This window comes from Salmo trutta, chromosome 13 (genome assembly GCF_901001165.1).
Source record: "Salmo trutta chromosome 13, fSalTru1.1, whole genome shotgun sequence".
NCBI lineage: Eukaryota > Metazoa > Chordata > Actinopteri > Salmoniformes > Salmonidae > Salmo > Salmo trutta.
The window spans coordinates 45,767,962-45,789,267 of NC_042969.1; the positions used below are offsets into that span (position 1 = coordinate 45,767,962).

General features: G+C 41.7%; 2 protein-coding genes across 7 annotated transcripts in view; both read right to left on the reverse strand.

Moving 5' to 3' along the window:
- The window catches only part of LOC115205844 (multidrug resistance-associated protein 5-like), an 83,893-nt gene extending 77,716 nt beyond the window's left edge, over positions 1 to 6,177 (reverse strand). For all 6 annotated transcript variants that reach the window (XM_029772218.1, XM_029772219.1, XM_029772215.1 and 3 more), the window contains exons 1-2: positions 6,106 to 6,177; positions 4,896 to 5,071 (exon numbers count right to left, since the gene is read on the reverse strand). In XM_029772218.1, coding sequence (XP_029628078.1) covers positions 4,896 to 5,015 — 120 coding nt within the window. In that variant the 5' untranslated portion in view covers positions 5,016 to 5,071; positions 6,106 to 6,177. The remainder of the gene's footprint in view (positions 1 to 4,895; positions 5,072 to 6,105) is intronic.
- Positions 6,178 to 9,491: 3,314 nt separating this feature from the next.
- Positions 9,492 to 21,294, reverse strand: LOC115205847 (60S ribosomal protein L35a). The gene is made up of 5 exons (XM_029772225.1): positions 21,234 to 21,294; positions 20,658 to 20,697; positions 20,180 to 20,332; positions 10,682 to 10,826; positions 9,492 to 9,559 (listed from the first exon to the last, which is right to left on the reverse strand). The coding sequence occupies exons 2-5, from the start codon at positions 20,666 to 20,668 to the stop codon at positions 9,536 to 9,538; spliced, it is 333 nt and encodes a 110-aa protein (XP_029628085.1). The 5' UTR covers positions 20,669 to 20,697; positions 21,234 to 21,294; the 3' UTR covers positions 9,492 to 9,535.
- Between the last annotated feature and the right edge of the window lie 12 nt (positions 21,295 to 21,306).

The following is a 21,306-nucleotide window of genomic DNA, read 5'->3' on the forward strand; positions in this document are numbered from 1 at the left end:
CGCTACCTCCGCCTTTGTGCAAGGAGGGGCAGGAGGAGCACTCCCAGAGCCCTGCAAAATGACCTCCAGCAGGCCACAAATGTGCATGTGTCTGCTCAAACGGTCAGAAACAGACTCCATGAGGGTGGTATGAGGGTCCGATGTCCACAGGTGGGGGTTGTGCTTACAGCCCAACACCGAGCAGGACGTTTGGCATTTGCCAGAGAACACCAAGATTGGCAAATTCGCCACTGGCGCCCTGTGCTCTTCACAGATGAAAGCAGGTTCACACTGAGCACATGTGACAGACGTGACAGAGTCTGGAGACGCCGTGGAGAACGTTCTGCTGCCTGCAACATCCTCCAGCATGACCGGTTTGGCGGTGGGTCAGTCATGGTGTGGGGTGGCATTTCTTTGGGGGGCCGCACAGCCCTCCATGTGCTCACCAGAGGTAGCCTGACTGACCTAAGACAGGGAATTATTACTCTGATTAAATGTCAGGAATTGTGAAAAATTTAGTTTAAATGTATTTGGCTAACGTGTATGTAAACTTCTGACTTCAACTGTATTCAGACTCATTTATTTTTCCCACATTTTGTTACATTACCAGCCGTATTCTAAAATGGATTCATTAAAAACATTTCCTCATCCATCTACACAGAATACCCCATAATGGCACAGCAAAAAACAAGTTAAGAAATGTTGCAATTTTTTTAATATATATATATATATATATATATGAGACTCGAAATTGATCTCAGGTGCATCCTGTTTTCATTAATCATCCTTGAGATGTTTCTACAACTTGATTGGAGTCCACCTGTGGTACATTTAATTGATTGGACATGATTTGGAAAGGCACACACCTGTCTATACAAGGTCCCACAGTTGACAGTGCATATCAAAGCAAAAACCAAGCCATGAGGTTGAAGGAATTGTCCGTAGAGCTCCGAGACAGGATTGTGTTGAGGCACAGATCTGGGGAAGGGTACCAAAAAAATGTTGCAGCATTGAAGGTCTCCAAGAACACAGTGGCCTCCATCATTCTTAAATGGAAGAAGTTTGTAACCACCAAGAGTCTTCCTAGAGCTGTCCGCCAGTCCAAACTGAGCAATCGGGGGAAAGGGGCCTTGGTCAGGGAGGTGGAAAAGAACCCGATGGTCACTCTGACGGAGCTCCAGTGTTCCTCTGTGGAGATGGGAGAACCATCCAGACAGACAACCATCTCTGCAGCACTCCACCAATTAGGCCTTTATGGTAGAGTAGCCAGACAGAAGCCACTCCTCCGTAAAAGACACGACAGCCCGCTTTGAGTTTGCCAAAAGGCATTTGAAGAATCTTAGACCATGAGAAAAGATTCTCTGGTCTGATGAAACCAAGATTGAACTCTTTGGCCTGAATGCCAAGCATCACGTCTGGAGGAAACCTGGCACCATCCCTACGGTGAAGCAAGGTGGTGGCAGCATCTCTATGGGGGTACCACAGGGTTCAATTCTTGGGCCAACTCTTTTCTCTGTATACATAAATGATGACGCTCTTGCTGCTGGTGAATCTCTGATCCACCTCTACGCAGACGACACCATTCTGTATACTTCTGGCCCTTCTTTGGACACTGTGTTAACAACCCTCCAGACGAGCTTCAATGCCATTCAACTCTCCTTCCTTGGTCTCCAACTGCTCCTAAACACAAGTAAAACTAAATGCATGCTCTTCAACCGATCGCTGCCTGCACCTGCCCGCCCGTCCAGCATAACTTCTCTGGACGGTTCTAACTTAGAATTTGTGGACAACTACAAATACGTAGGTGTCTGGTTAGACTGTAAACTCTCCTTCCAGACTCACATCAATCATCTCCAATCCAAAGTGAAATCTAGAATTGGCTTCCTATTTCGCAACAAAGCATCCTTCACTCATGCTGCCAAACATACCCTCGTAAAACTGACCATCCTACCAATCCTCGACTTCGGCGATGTCATTTACAAAATAGCCTCCAATACCCTACTCAACAAGCTGGATGCAGTCTATCACAGTGCCATCCGTTTTGTCACCAAAGCCCCATATACTACCCACCACTGCGACCTGTACGCTCTCGTTGGCTGGCCTTCGCTTCATAATCGTCGCCAAACACATTGGCTCCAGGTCATCTACAAGACCCTGCTAGGTAAAGTCCCCCCTTATCTCCGCTCACTGGTCACCATAGCAGCACCCACTCGTAGCACGCGCTCCAGCAGGTATATCTCTCTGGTCACCCCTAAAGCCAACTCCTCCTTTGGTCGTCTCTCCTTCCAGTTCTCTGCTGCCAATGACTGGAACGAACTACAAAAATCTCTGAAACTGGAAACACTTATCTCCCTCACTAGCTTTAAGCACCAGCTGTCAGAGCAGCTCACAGATCACTGCACCTGTACATAGCCCATCTATAATTTTACCCAAACTACTACCTCTTCCCCTACTGTATTTATTTATTTTATTTATTTTCTTCAAACTACAAATCTACCATTCCTGTGTTTTTCTTGCTATACTTTATTTACTTTGCCACCATGGCATTTTTTGCCTTTACCTCCCTTATTCTCACATCATTTGCTCACATTGTATATAGTCTTATTTTTTTTCTACTGCATCATTGATTGTATGTTGTTTTACTCCATGTGTAACTCTGTGTTGTTGTATGTTGTCGAACTGCTTTGCTTTATCTTGGCCAGGTCGCAATTGTAAATGAGAACTTGTTCTCAACTTGCCTACCTGGTTAAATAAAGGTTAAATAAAAATAAAATAAATAAAAAAATCATGCTGTGGGGATGTTTTTCAGCAGCAGGGACTGGGAGACTAGTCAGGATCGAGGCAAAGATGAACGGAGCAAAGCACAGAGAGATCCTTGATGAAAACGTGCTCCAGAGCGCTCAGGACATTAGACTGGGGCAAAGGTTCACCTTCAAAGACAACAACGCCCCTGAGCACACAACCAAGACAACACAAGAGTGGCTTCGGGACAAGTCTTTGAATGACCTTGAGTAGCCCAGTGAGAGCCCGAACTTGAACCAGATCGAAAATCTCTGGAGAGAACTGAAAATAGCTGTGCAGCAACGCTCCCGATCCAACCTGACAGAGCTTGAGAGGATCTGCAGAGAAGAATGGGAGAAACTCCCCAAATACAGGTGTGCCATGCTTCTTGCGTCATACCCAAGAAGACTCGAGGCTGTAATCGCTGCCAAAGGTGCTTTAACAAAGTACTGAGTAAACGGTATGAATACTTATGTAAATGTAATATTTCAGCAAAAATTTATCAAAACCAGTTTTTGCATTTTCAACAATTTAATCCATTTTCAAATAAGGCTGTAACCTATCAAAATGTGTTGAAATTCAAGGGGTCTGAATACTTTCCCAAGGCACTGTATGTGGGGTTTATATAGCACTTTTAATGGATCCAAGACACTTTACAATAGTAACAACAAAAATACAATTTTTTTTTTACTAAATGGTATAAAATAGGAACAGGGTTGAAGAATGTTGTAGCAGTGGAGGAAGTGTCTAGGGCCCATTAGCCAAGGAAATACCTACCCAGTACCCACTCTTGTAAATCTGATAACATACGCCTAACATGAGGAAGTGCACAAGGAGATCTAGAAAGAGGGGGCATGACCAGCTTAAATAACCTCAATGTCCGGAGGCATACGAAGTGTAGACAATGGCCTGTCAGGAAAAAAACTGTACCTTGTATGAGAGGCTGTATTTAAGTCTGAATGAAGGTGGCACATTGCCTGTTTCTGATCTTCTCCACAGCGCTTCTCAGCACGTGTGTGCCTGCCCCTCCCCTTCCCAATCACCCCCTGCTCACGTTTCTATTCTCACATTGCACAAACACAGCCATCAAGCCAATACGGTGCCTATTAGTCCCCCGCATCACAGGAAGCAAACGTGCTATAGGCTGCCACTGCCAGTGAGGCTGTAAGTGGGAGGGTCAAAGTTATGTAAACAATTGAAGCCAGGCAGCAGGAGGATGTGGGGTCTGCTAGAGATGGAAAATAACAAATAATATACTGGCAAACATGTTGAGGGGTCTAGTGTGGTTGAGGATGGAGAAGGAGAAAAATTTGGTTTAGAATTTTAAAAAAGACTGAACAAAAAATATATTTTCATGAAAAACAAAAAAATAAGAGAAACCCCTCTCCTATCCTGCTGACTAACACTGACAGGGAAAGAGGAGGGAGGGGTTGACAAAAACACACAAACACAAAGGGTTGAGCACCACTTGGAGCAACAAAACAGCTGTTCCTCTATTTTAACAGGGAACTGCCATAGGTCCTTGTCACAGTGGTCCACTCTGCAAAGAGCAAGAAGAGCCACTGGCCCCACTAAAAGTTTCCAACATTTAAAAGAAAAATAGGATGACTATGAATAACAGTTCATGACAATAAAATGCAATAATGAATCATGTTCTCGAGTAGGGTGGACTTGTGCCACAGACTTGTTGGGACAGAACTAGGCTTGAGAAAGGACTACGTTCTGAATAGGATCAATCCAACCGCCAATACTTGTGATATTTGAAGGATGGGAGGATATTTAGCTGACTCAGCACAATTCTACAGCTCTCCCAGTCCCACAACTATTTCAACGTCAGGCCCATTACCCTTATGCCATACAAAAGACAGTGGGTGCTTGACAACTTGGATGCAGAAACCAAATTAGCAAAATAGCTGTGAAAATTGGCATGTGCTTATCAAACTAATCAATCATCTTTTATTGCAATTACTCAAACACACCCAGACTGAGTTATGCAGAGAAAGAAACCTATACACAGAGAAAGCAAGCATTTACAGGCATAGGACCTAATGAGAAAGAAACTGAACATGTCATTCAACCTGGCCATTATGATAATAGATCATCACAAACATTAAAATACCACCACACAGACTCACCTGGACCTTGGTGAGATCGTATGGGGTGACCTCTGTGCCTGGTAAAATGTCTCTGCTCTGCACGGCCCGGTACACAGGCCCAGGTACCAGGTAATCCTTTCCCAAATCATGCTCTTTCATCTTCTTTCACCAACATAGGAGCTGACTGGCGTTTCCTCGCTGTGCTTTGTTTTCAACTAATTGATATGGAACAACAGGACAAGTGGTGTCATGTATGAAAACATGGATGACTACAGACAATCAGCATTGTTATTAACACTAAAAGTTCCGTTTGGTTGCTTGGAGGCACTTGTCAGGTGTTTGTTGAAATGGTCAGCACCTCATCATCAAATAAGGTATTTTCCACTTAAGGACAGGTACAATGATCCCATCCTATACATTAGCCTTCTAGGCTGCCTGGTATGTGGTGAGGGAGTGAGAAGGATGACTCAGAAATGCTCAAATGTATTGGATAGCACAGTAATGAAACTGGTGATGCAGAGTGCATTTGAGGCAGTGGCAATACCCGTTAACAGTGATACTGTCCCAAAGACATACAGATGTTGCAGAGGGGCCAATTGTAAGGGGGGAATTATATTTCAAAGGGTTATCTATTTCCAAACCTTTTTGCAGCTCATGTGCCAGATTCCCTGCTGCTTCCTCTTCCAAAATATTACAACAACAGAAGGGAGTTGTGGATTTATTTATTTTTTATATATAGGGTTGGGGGATACTGAACATCATCGGATGATTCAATATTATGGCGATGTGGCCATTTTAATTTAAACATTATTTGAGGACATTATGAAGGCCAACTTCATGGTGACGTCACACGATTTATCAATTTGTCCGACTCTGTATTTATATGGAAACTCTACAACCCTGTTATAAACGGGAAAACAACCATTTCATCACGAGCCCCGTGTCATAGTACACTGCTTCGGGCTGAGAGCTATACAGCCTGAGCATCGTTGCACAACAAGCATCCTCAAATATCTTAAAATCATAGAATATTGTATAGACGCTTTGGCGAAACCCGATTAAGGCAATTAACAAATCAACCTTTCAGTACTAGGCTACTATACGCAAAACGTTTAGGTTTTCTAAAACGTCAGTATGCAAAATGTCGATCTATAAAATATTAACATAGTCCCCCGATTATAAAATATTGTATGTATAAACATTTGAAAAAATAAGTGAGAAAAAAAAGGATAATCTCGTTGACAAATACCTGTGTCTCCTTGTCAGCCAGCCGAGCCCGATCAGTGGCGACGGAAAAACAATTTACTTATAAAGCTGCTCTTCAAGGCAGCTGCTGTGTTACTGGAACGGGAAATGTAGTTCAAGAAAAATAACTAATCATTTACGGGAAGCGGTGGCTACACCTCATGAGACTACAGTTCCCAAGCGCACCTAATGGCGAGCGCAGATGTTTTAGGTGGAGTTTATGCATTCTCATTCTGCCACTGGATGCTGCATTGGCACATTCAAGAAGCGTATTCATTCAACAAATGTTTTATTTTTTTTGTCCGGGATTGCCAATTAATTTCCATCGGTTGGTCGCCTTGGCACAAAAATGTGGGTCCTTGTGCGCTGCATAATTACGCAATGGTTCGCGCGTATTTGTCCTTGACCACAACATTTGTGTGCGAGACACACACCAAGCTGCATATTCCAATTTCATTGTCATGGGAATCCATTGAAACATTTATATTAGTTCGCTATGTAACCATTGTATATCATTGTTGCATGTTCCTTTTGACTCACCTTATGTCCTACCAACTCAGAGTATTATGTAGGTAAATCACACTGCTGCGCTCATTCAGCTATTTGCCCCTTACGGATTGTGGTTGTTGTGGATGGCTGTTCACAAATCTAAATGTGTATTTGAACCCAATAATGGTTGAATTCAAGAAGTTTAAGCTGCCTATCAATCATTGTTTTTGAAACCAGTGAAAAATGCGCTTTTGCAACAGCTGCATAGTGCGGAACCCAGCCTACGGAATAAAATTGGGGCTTTTATCGCTCAATCTAATTGATGCTGCTGCTAAAAAAAAAAACATAGGCCTAATGGACACATGCTCAAACTCGCTGACTTTTGATCAACTTAAATGACCAATCTGTAGTTTCTACATCCATATATATATATCCATTGATTCTTGAAGAATATAACTTATAAATGCCTCATGAGCTTAGTTCAACTGTCACTCCATGAGAACCCAAAATATAAGCTTGCTTTTCTCCAATGTTTGTAAACATTATAAATATAAACAAACACTGTATAGCCTCATAACATGGTTAAAACAATAACGTTGATATCATGGATGGTCAGTCCTTGCATCCATAGCTCTGTCTATTAATCTGAGAGTGGTGACATTTACATTTACGTCATTTAGCAGACGCTCTTATCCAGAGCGACTTACAGTAGTGAATTCATACATTTCATTTTCATTTTTTTTTTTTTTTCTTTTTCGTACATTTCTCCAGGCCCATCCCTCAGGTTTTTAATAAAAAAAGATGCAGGCGACAGTTTTGTTATTGTTTCAATCTGTGGATTTGCCCTTTAAACAGCTGCAAATGATCAAGATATCAGTGTCAACAACAAAAAGGTAAACAATAGGCCTGTAGCAAACAAAGCATGGGGCCTTCATTTTTCACATGTAAATTGCACTTTTCAGCAGCGATCAAAGTATGCCATTCCATGAGCACAGCATTTATTTTTCAACTTGAATCAATGAGCCAAATCAGTCCTCCATGACAACAAAATCATAAATAACAGAGTAGGGCTGGATAATAAGTCCTTAGTTTTGGGGTCATGCTCAGCTAAAACAGTCCACCTAATCTATACTTCCAAGTCATATTCTTGAAGATAAAGGGGTAAACATTTATTGGAATGACAGGAATTCTGTAAGACTTTGGTTTTTAATATAAACATAATTTAATCATATTAGAAGCCTACATAACCAACCCATATATACATACATATAATATATATAAAATTTGGACTGGCGGCCAGCTCTAGGAAGTCTTGGTTACAAACTTCAATTTAAGAATGACGGAGGCCACTGTGTTCTTGGGGACCTTCAATGCTGCATAAATGTTTTGGTACCCTTCCCCAGATCTGTGTCTTGGAGCTATACGGACAATACCTTCAACCTCATAGCTTGGATTTTGCTCTTACATGCACTGTCAACTGTTGGACCTTACATAGACAGGTGTGTACTTTCCTAAATCATGTCCAATCATTGAACTTACTACAGGTGGACTCCAATCAAGTTGTAGAAACATCAAGGATGGGCAATGGAAACAGGATTCACCTGAGCTCAATTGAGTCTCATACAGTAGCAATGGGTCTGAATACTTAAATAAGGTTTGTTTTTTATATTTCATCAATTTGCAAACAATTACGAAAACATGTTTTCACTTTCTCATTATTGGTTGTGTTTAGACAAGGAAAATGTTTTATTTAATCCATTTTAGAATAAGGCTATAACTTAACGTGGAAAAAGGGGTCTGAATATTTTCCGAATGCACTGTATATGCAATCAAAAACAGGTAGGCTGCAATTGTTTAACATATAGCCTATTTGACTGAAACCGTAGCTTACAGACGAACACATTTTAAACTACATATTTTGCTAGTCTACTTAGCACAAGATCATCTCAAAACGACTCACGCCATTTATACGCTTATTTTACCGGCATTGCTCTGCATAGACTCAAGAAAAATAGACTTACCTAGTTTGACGCCTTAAGCCGTTGATGCTCGCTGCCAGTCTTCTCTTGGTCACTTCCATGCATTCTAATTCCAGTGTTCACACACATGGAAATATACTTGGTTTGATTTGGACTTTAGGCACTGGTTTTCTCCTCATAATAATTTCATACGTATACCTTTGAACATGTCGTTTGACTTAGTTGCTGGACTTTTTGCTAAGAACGGCATCATAAAGCTGGCCAGTGCATCTGGATTGCAATAGTGCATTTAAAATGAAAGTGTGTGCCAAGTCAATTGTTGGAGTGAAGATAAGTCAAATACTGAAATGTCTTGCACAGCAATGTAGGCAGTGGAATAAGGCAGTGAAAAAAAAGGTTGCTAGTGAATTGTCATATTGAAACAATTAAGCACAGGGGCCAATTGCAAACTAGAGGTTTGAGTTAGGGGGGGTTAGGCACCCCCATAAAGAATCTTGGACATCCATGTTTTTGTCAAAAAACAACCAAAAATATATTGATCAATCTTTGAAACACTGAGGAACATAATTTCAATCTGTGCAATAAAGAGTTATCGTCAGGCTTAAAACATTTGAGGGTTTGAACTAATACGGTGAAGCAGCAATCCCAGAGATTAAGAAATGAGATCCTGTTACCCAACTGTACATATGAATAAATTATTTGCAATATAAAATTATTTCCCTTGCTTAAAAACAAGGAGTTACACCCTCAAATTCCATCACAATTCAGAAAGCACAATAGTATTATAACACTTCACTGATCAACAAAGGTTATCAAAACAATTAATATTGTAAATTCCTGAAAAGAACATACTTTGTCATTCTACTGTATAGACCAGTGATGATTCCCACCCTCCGACTGCCAAGAAAACACAAAACAGTAATTGTGGAACTGAGTTGTTTATTGTATGTACACAAAAACAGTAAATTACACACGAGACGGGTACAGCATCTGAAAGACAAAAGCAGAGAGCAGTGAGGCGAGTTCATACGCACCAAATCGATACAAACCACAAACATACATTGAGTGGGGAATTGGCACTTCCAGATGTTTTTCCATATGCGCATTTGCCCAATATGTAGTGGTCATGAGGGGGAAGTTAAGTACTAAAATAGGGCATACATTCTTATCACTAAAAACAATCCATTAAGTAGATAAAAAATATATAACTTATGAAAAAGTTTGTGATTGTTTAGCATCAGCTTATTAAGAAAAACATCCTTCATTTTTCAGCAGTAAGTTTCCTAAAAGTCTTTGTAGCTTCAGTAGTACATTGTTTTACCCCACAACCCAGATGAACAGCAACAATAAGTAACGTCACACGGTGTAACACTGCCAGATAAATATTTAAGGAAACCGACATGCCTGAAGGCGAAGTGCCTTTCAGGCCTCCAGCACCACCCCAACATCTGAAAATGGTGGGTTTATTTTTCTCAGCATCTCACAGCTGGCCTCATACACAACCAGTCACTGGAAATGTCTGAATACCACCTCAAAAGGTGGTAAAAAAAAACATGTGTTGAACCAACCAAATTTGGGAAATTAAGCATTTTGCTGTTCTTGAAGTTATCTGTTAAGGATGTTGCATACAATACCATTTCTTGGATTTTCCATCCAAAGATCAAACCACCGAACAGAATGCCTTTTCCCTCTCACAAAATCAGTTTCAAGAGGCGATCACACAGAATTACATGGATGTTCCCTGAACTAACAAAAGTTCAAGTTAATCCAAATTCAGGCAAATTCCTTCCTGAAGTACCTCTGATAATAGACATTGCTGTTCAAGCCCTAAAAATCACACTTAACTACTAATCAAAAGTATTTGGAGTTGCTGTGTAAGTTAATCAGCTGCGCAGGGATAAAACAATGTTCTATACGGTTGGGTTGCAGCAAATTCCTTTGAGCTGTATTCTCTTTGGCTCAAACCCTGCACAGTGCAAAAAAAGCAGTGCTTCCCAAACCACCCCTGGGGGACCACCACTAGACAGTGAAGGGCTAGAACAAACTGGACTGTCTGCAGGTCCAGGAAGAAACTGTGCTAATCAGGGAATAGCAGCTGAAGGTACTACTCACCACTCTGACTCTGTGTCCCATGGCCTTTGCGGGGAGGTTACTGCTGAACTTGGCCCGCACCATTCCACTGTTGCCGTGAGCACGCATGACTTTGCCCCAGATTACCCGCGTCTTGTTGGGCTTGCCACCAGGTGTCACTGTGTTCCTGATGAGATTGAAGACAGTGAGCAGAATCAGTCTCCTGTCACGGAGCTAAATTAAAACAAGGACAAAGTTCTGCCAAAAAAGTGGCTCTCCTATAAAAACAGCAAAATAACATCCATTTGAAATTGGCCAGACAAGGGAGAAGCATCTTAGAGTAAGGCATAATAACCATTTTATAATAAAGTAATGGAGTTATGGGAAGAATACGCTGTCCTACAAATCCCTAAAAGCCTGCCACAGCACAAGACTATAGAGAAAGCAGAAGCTTTGTGTTTACAGACGGGTGACGTCAACAACAAAAAATGTGTGTTGGTAAACAAACACCTCACCTGTCTATACGGTAAACTGGCAACACTAGTCTAGGTTAAAATAATATAACCCACACATTTAACATCCACTATCAAACAGGTCAGATGAGAATATAGATTACTACCCTAGCAGTGTTAAATCAAAATATATTTTATATTGGAGATTCTTTAAAGCCACCCTTTGCCTTGACAGCTTTGCACACTTGGCATTCGCTCAACCAGCTTCACGAGGTAGTCACCAGCAATGCATTTCAATTAACCGGTGTGCCTTGTTAAAAGTTAAATTGTGGAATTTATTTTATGCATTTGAGCCAATCAGTTGTGTTGTGACAAGGTAGGGGTGGTATACAGAAGATGGTCTTTTAACATGGTCTTGCTAACCCGGTCTGCTAACTGCTAGCTTGCCAGCCCCGGTCTGCTAACTGCTAGCTTTTTTAGCCCTGGCCTACTGACTGTTAGCATCGGCTTGCAAACTGTCTGAATCACCGTGTCCCTGGTCAGCCCAACCACTCACTGGACCCATATGTTCACTTGGCTACGCATGCCTCTCTAATATTAATATGCCTCGTCCATTACGGTCCTGGTTAGTGATTACTGTCTCATTTCACTGTAGAGCCTCTAGCCCTGCTCAATATGCCTTAACCAACCATGTTGTTCCACCTCCTACATATGCGATGACATCACCTGGTTTAAACGTCTCTAGAGACTATTATCTCTCATTTTTACTCAATTCCAAGGTTTACCTCCAATGTACTCACATCCTACCTTACCTTTGTCTGTACACTATGCCTTGAATCTATGCTATCGTGCCCAGAAACCTGCTCCTTTTACTCTCTGTTCCGAATGCACTTGACGACCAGTTCGTAGAGCCATTAGCCGTACCCTTATCCTACTCCTCCTTTCCTCTGGTGATGTGGAGGTTAATCCAGGTCCTGCAGTGCCTAGCTCCATTCCCATTCCCCAGGTGCTCTCATTTGTTGACTTCTGTAACCGTAAAATACTTGGTTTCATGCATGTTAACATTAGAAGCCTCCTCCCTAAGTTTGTTTTACTCACTGCTTTAGCACACTCTGCCAACCCGGATGTCTTAGCCGTGTCTGAATCCTGGCTTAGGAAAACCACCAAAAACCCTGAAATCTCCATCGCTAACTATAACATTTTCCACCAAGACAGAACTGCCAAAGGGGGCAGTGTTGCAATCTACTGCAAAGACAGCCTGCAGAGTTCTGTATTACTATCCAAGTCTGTACCCAAACAATTCGAGCTTCTACTTCAAAAAATTAACCTTTCCAGAAACAAGTCTATTTGTTGCCGCTTGCTATAGACCCCCCTCTGCCCTCGATACCATATGTGAATTGATCGCCCTCCATCTATCTTCTGAGCTTGTGCTACTAGGTGACCAAAACTGGGACATGCTTAACACCCCGGCCGTCCTACAATTAACCTTGATGCCCTCAATCTCACAAATGATCAACGAACCTACCAGGTACAACCCCAAATCTGTAAACACGGGCACCCTCACAGATGTCATCCTAACTAACTCACCCTCCAAATACACCTCTGCTGTTTTCAATCAAGATCTCAGCAATCACTGCCTGTATCCATAATGGGTCTGCGACCAAACGACCACCCCTCATCACTGTCAAACACTCCCTAAAACACTTCTGCGAGCAGGCCTTTCCAATCGACCTGGCTGGGGTATCCTGGAATGACATTGACCTCATCCCGTCAGTAGATGATGCCTGGCTATTCTTTAAATGTGCCTTCCTCACAATCTTAAATAAAAATGCCCCACTTAACAAAATTTTGAACTAGGAATAGATAGTCCTTGGTTCACTCCAGACCTGTCTGCCCTTGACCAGCACAAAAACATCCTGTGGCGTTCTGCATTAGCATCGAATAGCCCCCGTGATATGCAACTTTTCAGCTAAGTTAGGAACAAATATACACAGGCAGTTAGAAAAGCTAAAGCTAGCTTTTTCAAACAGAAATTTGCATCCTGTAGTACCAACTCAAAAAAGTTCTGGGACACTGTAAAGTCCATGGAGAATAAGAGCACCTCCTCCCAGCTGCCCACTGCTCTGAGGCTAGGAAACACTGGTTCCACCATAATTGAGAATTTCAATAAGCATCTCTACAGGGCTGGCCATGCTTTCCACCTGGCTACCCCTACCCCGGTCAACTGCCCGGCACCCTCTACAACAACCCGCCAAAGCCCCCACCATTTCTCCTTCGCCCAAATCCAGAAAGTTGATGTTCTGAAAGAGCGGCAAAATCTGGACCCCTACAAATCAGCCGGGCTAGACAATCTGGACAATCTCTCTAAAATTATCTGCCGAAATCGTTGCAACCCCTATTACTAGCCTGTTCAACCTCTCATATCGTCTGAGATTCCCAAAGATTGGAAAGCTGCCGCGGTCATCCCCCTCTTCAAAAGGGTGACACTCTAGACCCAAACTGCTACAGACCTATATCTATCATGCCCTGTCTTTCTAAGGTCTTCGAAAGCCAAGTTAACAAACAGATTACCGACCATTTCGAATCCCACCGTACCTTCTCCGCTATGCAATCTGGTTTCAGAGCTGGTCATGGGTGCACCTCAGCCACGCTCAAGGTCCTAAACGGCATCATAACTGCCATCGATAAGAGACATCACTGTGCAGCCGTATTCATCGACCTGGCCAAGGCTTTCGACTGTCAATCACCACATTCTTATTGGCAGACTGGACAGCCTTGGTTTCTCAAATGATTGCCTCGCCTGGTTTACCAACTACTTCTCTGATAGAGTTCAGTGTGTCAAATCGGAGGGCCTGTTGTCCAGACCTCTGACAGTCTATGGGTGTGCCACATGGTTCAAATCTCGGGCCGACTCTCTTCTTTGTATACATCAATGATGTTGCTCTTGCTGCTGGTGATTCTCTGATCCACCTCTACGCAGACTAGAGGTCGACCGATTATGATTTTTCAACGCCGATACCGATTATTGGAGAACCAAAAAATTGCGGATACCGATTAATCGGCCGATTTAAAAAAAACAAATTTTCATACGAGCCAGGCGGCCCAAACTGTTGCATATACCCAGACTCTGCGTGCAATGAACGCTAGAGATGTGACACAATTTCATGTTAGCAGGCAATATTAACTAAATATGCAGGTTTAAAAATAGACTTGTTTATTGATTTTAAAAGAAAGGCATTGATGTTTATGGTTAGGTACATTATTTATTTATAATAATTACAACAATACTGAATGAACACTTATTTTAACTTAATATAATACATCAATAAAATCAATTTAGCCTCAAATAAATAATGAAACATGTTCAATTTGGTGTAAATAATGCAAAACAAAGTGTTGGAGAAGAAAGTAAAAGTGCAATATGTGCCATGTAAAAAAGCTAAGGTCAGAACATGGGAACATATGAAAGCTGGTGGTTCCTTTTAACATGAGTCTTCAATATTCACAGGTAAGTTTTAGGTTGTAGTTATTATAGGAATTATAGGACTATTTCTCTATACGATTTGTATTTCATATACCTTTTGACTATTGGATGTTCTTATAGGCACTTTAGTATGGCCAGTGTAACAGTACAGCTTCCGTCCCTCTCCTCGCTCCTACCTGGGCTTGAACCAGGAACACATCGACAACAGCCACCCTCGAAGCAGCATTACCCATGCAGAGGAAGGGAAACAACTACTCCAAGTCTCAGAGCGAGTGACGTTTGAGACGCTATTAGCGCGCACCCCGCTAACTAGCTAGCCATTTCACATCGTTACACCAGCCTAATCTTGGGAGTTGACAGGCTTGAAGGGGTGGGTATAATTACTGGAACGTTCCAACAGGAATCTGTTCCAAAAAACGTAAAGTAAAAGGTTGCCAACCAACAACGCATACAAAGTAGCAACGCATACAAACCTAGCTAACTAGCTGCCGAATAGGCATCAACTCACCACGTAGCTTATTCTTAATGTTTGTCTATAGGCAACCAGAGTGAGGACAGACATTTTTCGGAATAAACGTGATGAGTGAAAAACGCAATGAAATAGACCACTCACTACCCGGTATCTTATTCTGCCACTATACAACTTTGTATGCATTGTTTTTGGCAACCTTGTTATTTACGAAGTTTTTGGAATAGATTCTTGTTGGAACATTCCAGAAATTATACCCACCCGGTTTGAAGTCATAAACAGCTTGAAACAGTGAAGAGCTGCTGGCAAAACGCACAAAAGTGCTGTCTGAATGAATGCTTACGAGTTATGTTATGTCAATGTTATAATTACGTAAAATTCTGGCAAATTAGTTCGCAACGAGCCAGGCGGCCCAAACTGTTGCATATACCCGGACTCTGCGTGCAATGAACGCTAGAGATGTGACACAATTTCATGTTAGCAGGCAATATTAACTAAATATGCAGGTTTAAAAATATATACTTGTTTATTGATTTTAAAGAAAGGCATTGATGATTATGGTTAGGTACATTGGTGCAACGACAGTGCTTTTTTCGCAAATGCGCTTGTTAAATCTACACCCGTTAGGCGAAATAGGCTATGATTCAATGACAAATTAACAGGCACCGCATCGATTATATGCAACGCAGGACACGTTAGATAAACTAGTAATATCAACCATGTGTAGTTAACCTGTTTAGGATAGGGGGCAGTATTTTCATGGCCGGATAAAAAAACTTACCCAATTTAATCTGGTTATTACTCCTGCCCAGAAACTAGAATATGCATATAATTATTTGATTTGGATAGAAAACACCCTAAAGTTTCTAAAACTGTTTGAATGGTGTCTGTGAGTATAACAGAACTCATATGGCAGGCCAAAACCTGAGAAGATTCTATATGGGAAGTGCCCTGTCTGACCATTTCTTGTCCTTCTATAGTCTCTTTATCGAAAATAGAGGATCTCTGCTGTAACGTGACATTTTCTAAGGCTCCCATAGGCTCTCAGAAGGCGCCAGAACGGGGAATGATGACTATGCAGTCCCTGGGCGAAAAACAGTAGGGGTTTTGGAAAGTGGTCGTTCTGAGAACAATGACACTGGTGCGCGCGTGCATGTGAAGACTCCATTTTCTATTTTCAGTGTTTGAACGAAAACAAGGTCTCCCGGTCGGAATATTATCGCTATTTTACGAGAAAAATCGCATAAAAATTGATTTTAAACAGCGTTTGACATGCTTCGAAGTACGGTAATGGAATATTTTGAAATGTTTTGTCACGATACGCGCCGGCGCGTCACCCTTCGGAGAGTGTCTTGAACGCAAGAACAAAATGCAGCTATTTGGATATAACTATGGATTATTTGGAACCAAAACAACATTGGGTGTTGAAGTAGAAGTCCTGGGAGTGCATTCTGACGAAGAACAGCAAAGGTAATCCAATTTTTCTTATAGTAAATCTTAGTTTGGTGAGTGACACACTTGGTGGGTGTCAAAATAGCTAGCCATGATGGCCGGGCTATCTACTCAGAATATTGCAACGTGCTTTCACCGAAAAGCTATTTTAAAAATCGGACACCGCGATTGCATAAAGGAGTTCTGTATCTGTAATTCTTAAAATAATTATGCTTTTTTGTGAACGTTTATCGTGAGTAATTTAGTAAATTCACCGGAAGTTTGGTGGGTATGCTAGTTCTGAACATCACATGCTAATGTAAAAAGCTGGTTTTTGATATAAATATGAACTTGATTGAACAAAACATGCATGTATTGCATAAGATAATGTCCTAGGAGTGTCATCTGATGAAGATCAAAGGTTAGTGCTGCATTTAGCTGTGGTTTGGGTTTATGTGACATATATGCTTGCTTGGAAAATGGCTGTGTGATTATCCATCATTGAAAATAAGAATGTGTTCTTAAATCTGACTTGCTTAGATAAATAAAGGTGAAAAAAAAAGTATAAAAAAATAAATCGGCGGCCAAAAATACCGAATACTGATTGTTATGAAAACTTGAAATTGGCCCTAATTAATCGGCCATTCCGATTAATCGGTCAACCTCTAGCGCAGACGACACCCTCCTGTATACATCTGGCCCCTCTTTAGACACTGTGTTAACTAACCTCCAGACGAGCTTCAATGCCGTACAACTCTCCTTCCGTGGCCTCCAACTGCTCTTAAACGCAAGCAAAACTAAATGCATGCTATTCAATCGATCACAGCCTGCACCTGCTCGCCCGTCCAGCATCACTACTCTGGACGGCTTTGACTTAGCATATGTGGACGACTACAAATACTTGGGTGTCTGGTTAGACTGTAAACTCTCCTTCCAGACTCACATTAAGCATCTCCAATCCAAAACTAAATCTAGAATCAGCTTCCTATATCGCAACAAAGCATGCTTCACTCATGCTGCCAAACATACCCTCGTAAAACTGACCATCCTACCGATCCTTGACTTCAGTGATGTCATCTATAAAACAGCCTCCAACACTCTACTCAAAAAACTGGATGCAGTCTATCACAGTGCCATCCGTTTTGTCACCAAAGCCCCATACACTACCCACCATTGCGACCTGTACGCTCTCGTTGGTTGGCCTTCGCTTCATACTCGTCGCCAAACCCACTGGCTACAGGTTATCTACAAGTCTCTGCTAGGTAAAGCCCCGCCTTAGCTCACTGGTCACCATAGCAGCACCCACTCGTAGCATGCGCTCCAGCAGGTATATGTCACTGGTCAACCCCAAAGCCAATTCCTCCTTTGGTTGTCTTTCCTTCCAGTTCTCTGCTGCCAATGACTGGAACGAACTGCAAAAATCTCTGAAGCTGGAGACTCATATCTCCCTCACAAGCTTTAAGCACCAGCTGTCAGAGCAGCTCACAGATCACTGCACCTGTACATAGCCCATCTGTAAACAGCCCATCTATCTACCTACCTCATCCCCATACTGTATTTATTTATCTTGCTCCTTTGCAACCCAGTATCTCTACTTGCACATTCATCTTCTGCACATCTTCCATTCCGGTGTTAAATTGCTATATTGTAATTACTTCGCCACCATGGCCTATTTATTGCCTTACCTTAGCTCATTTGCACTCCCTGTATATAGACTTTGTTTTCTTTTGTTCTACTGTATTAATGACTATGTTTTGTTCATTCCATGTGTAACTGTGTTGTATGTGTTGAATTGCTATGCTTCATCTTGGCCAGGTCGCAGTTGCAAATGAGAACTTGTTCTCAACTAGCCTACCTGGTTAAATAAAGTAAAAAATAAATAAAAATAAATAGGGCTAAATGCATATTACAGCAAGAACAGCTCAAATAAGCAAAGAGAAACAGCAATCCATCATTACTTTAAGACATGAAAGTCAGTCAATGTGGAAAATTAAGAACTGAAAGTTTCTTCAAGTACAGTCGCAAAAACCAAGCGCTATGATGAAACTGGCTCTCATGAGGACCGCCACAGCAAAGGAAGACCCAGAGTTACCTCTGCTGCAGAGGATAAGTTCATCAGTTTCCAGCCTCAGAAATTGCAGCCCAATTAACCTCACTAGGGTAAGGGGCACTATTTTCACATCCGGATGAAAAGCGTGCCCAAATTAAACTGCCTGTTACTCAGGCCCAGAAGCTAGAATATGCATATAATTGGTAGATTTGAACAGAAAACACTGAAGTTTCCAAAACTGTTAAAATAATGTCTGTGAGTATAACAGAACTGATATGGCAGGCGAAAACCTGAGAAAAATCCACCCAGGAAGTGGGATCTTTTTTATTTTTCTATTGAATGCCATTACAGTGTCCATTGACTTAGGACTCAAATTGCACTTCCTATGGCTTCCTCTAGATAAACAGTCTTTAGAAATTGTTTCAGGCTTGTATTCTGAAAAACCCTTGAATGAGTGGGTGTGTACCGGGGAGTACCAGTACCGAGCCAATGTGCGGGGGTACAGGTTAGTCAAGGTAATTTGTACATGTAGGTGGGGGGGTGAATTGTGATACAGCCTGGAATCAAACCAGGGTCTGTAGTGACGCCTCTACCACAGAGATGCAGTGCCTTAGATCGCTGCGCCAGTCCAGAGCCCAACAGAGTATGCTGTCACTAGAAAAAAAAAGCTTACTTAATCAAAATGACGGCGCCAAAGCAGACACGACTTTTCACTGTGACAGAGGCAGCATCTCTATGTTGGTTGGATATAAGGATTCGGACACGTCCTTTAACTTCGAGGTGTGAAATAAGTTAACAGCAGATATGTTTAGTGTTGTCGATGTCTGATGCTGTGAAACAGCTAATATTGGCAGGTCTTGTCATGATAACTTGGTTGGTACAGACGAGCATATCAGCGGTGGAGATCGAATGATTGCTCTCTCTCATGGAAATAATCTTCTGGTCACATTTATATGTAATTATAAACTGGGTGGTTTCAAGCTCTGAATGCTGATTGGCTAACAGCTATGGTCTATCAGACCGTACACCATTGGTATGACAAAACATTTATTTGTATTGCTCTAATTACATTGGTAACCAGTTTACAATAGAATTAAAGCACCACGGGGGTTTATGGTATATGGCGAAGCGTCGTGCCTATTAGCAGCCCTTAGCCGTGGTATATTGACCATATACCACACCTCCTTTGGCCTTACAGCTTAAATAATAATCATAAGTATAAGATACTTGGTACATTGAGTGAGTAATTATGTCAAATTTACAACTGTCATTAAAGAGGTAATGCACTTTAAAACTAAGTTCCCTTGTAATTTCTTAATTGTTCTTGAGCCATGTATGTTTGAAATGTGTAAGAAAATGAGCTTTCTTATATTTTAAGTAATCTTCAGCAGCATTCTAGAATTGTGTTGGGGTCTAAAGCATTAATATAACATTTTGTGTTGTTTTTGGGGAACTGTGTTTCCATAGTAATTTAAATGCTATGTAAATGCCAGCTGAAAAGTACCAGTGGCCACAAGTCAGAGCAGGTCCACTGCCCAGTGATGCACTTCAGGCGGGCCATGGGGGCAAAAACACAAAGTCCACCTTTTTGCTAAAACACTGTGGTAAATCATTAGTGTAAATTAGCCATGAGACAGAAGATGGGTAAACTTACTTCTTAGCCTTGTAGACATAAGCACAGCGCTTGCCCAAGTAGAAGTCAACCTCCTCCCTTGTGTAAACTCCCTCCACCTTGAGCAGGGCAGTGTGCTCCCGCTGGTTCCTCAGGCCACGCTTGTACCCAGCAAAGATTGCCTTGCTCCACAGTCTGTGAAAATGAAAAGACTGCATAAACCAGAGCACTCAACCTGTGCATCATCAGTGCCATATGCTGGTGCCAAAGTAATCCAGTCAGCAGTCGATCAACTGCATACCCTAAATACTCACCAGAATCAACCAATGCACAAAAGTACTTCCTACTTTGTACAAACACATTTAATTTCAGTATTTACTACCTCCAAAAAATGACCATACTAAAGAAAGTTAGGTACAGCCTTGCAAATGTGTCTAGTAGCTAAAACAAAAGAGTATCGTTAACCGTGGCAGACGGCAACAACGACAACTAAGTTAGCTGGCTAACATTGGCTACTCACCTTCCTGGCATCTCGAGTCTTCTTCCAGGCACGGAAAAACCTGATGAGAAACAATGTAATACATTATGGTCTCGATATGAACGTGCCTGTAGGTTTGACTTGCCATGTGGTCTGGTGTACGAGTTATTAACTTAGATGAAAACGTACAACTAACGTATGTGGCTAACGTTAGCTTGATACACATACTTCATGAATTCAGTACATTAACGAGAATGCCATGTAGATCCAATGAGGACGCCAACTAGCCACTGTGGTAGGGCTTGTCCGTTCAGCCACTAACACACACAATAAGGGAATACTGTCGTATCCTAGTTAGCGTTTAAACGCTATCGGGTTAAACAGAGATGCATTTTGGTGTACACATCTTAACGGCCTCAACCCTGCAATCCGGCGCTTGTCAACGTCGTAAAACTATCCAAGTGATATTTTTCTCATCACAGCCGCTCGGACTCAAAAAATAGACTGTATGGAAAGTTTAACTATATTTCTCTTTGAAAACATGTGCATTTATGCCAAATGTAGACTTAATAACATAGAAATGTCGATTTTATAAATGTGGCCTTTTGTACTTCTCACCTTCACTGTAAGAAAAATGGCGGAAAAGGAAGTTGGAATGGAATGCTGGGAAATTTACGTAGTCCGTTACGAC

Coding starts and splice junctions, on each gene's coding strand:
- LOC115205847 (XM_029772225.1), bottom strand. Junction 10,827..20,179: donor TATGTCTACAAGGCTAAGAA/GTAAGTTTACCC, acceptor CAATCTCATCAG/GAACACAGTGACACCTGGTG. Junction 9,560..10,681: donor TGGGACACAGAGTCAGAGTG/GTGAGTAGTACC, acceptor TTTGTCTTTCAG/ATGCTGTACCCGTCTCGTGT.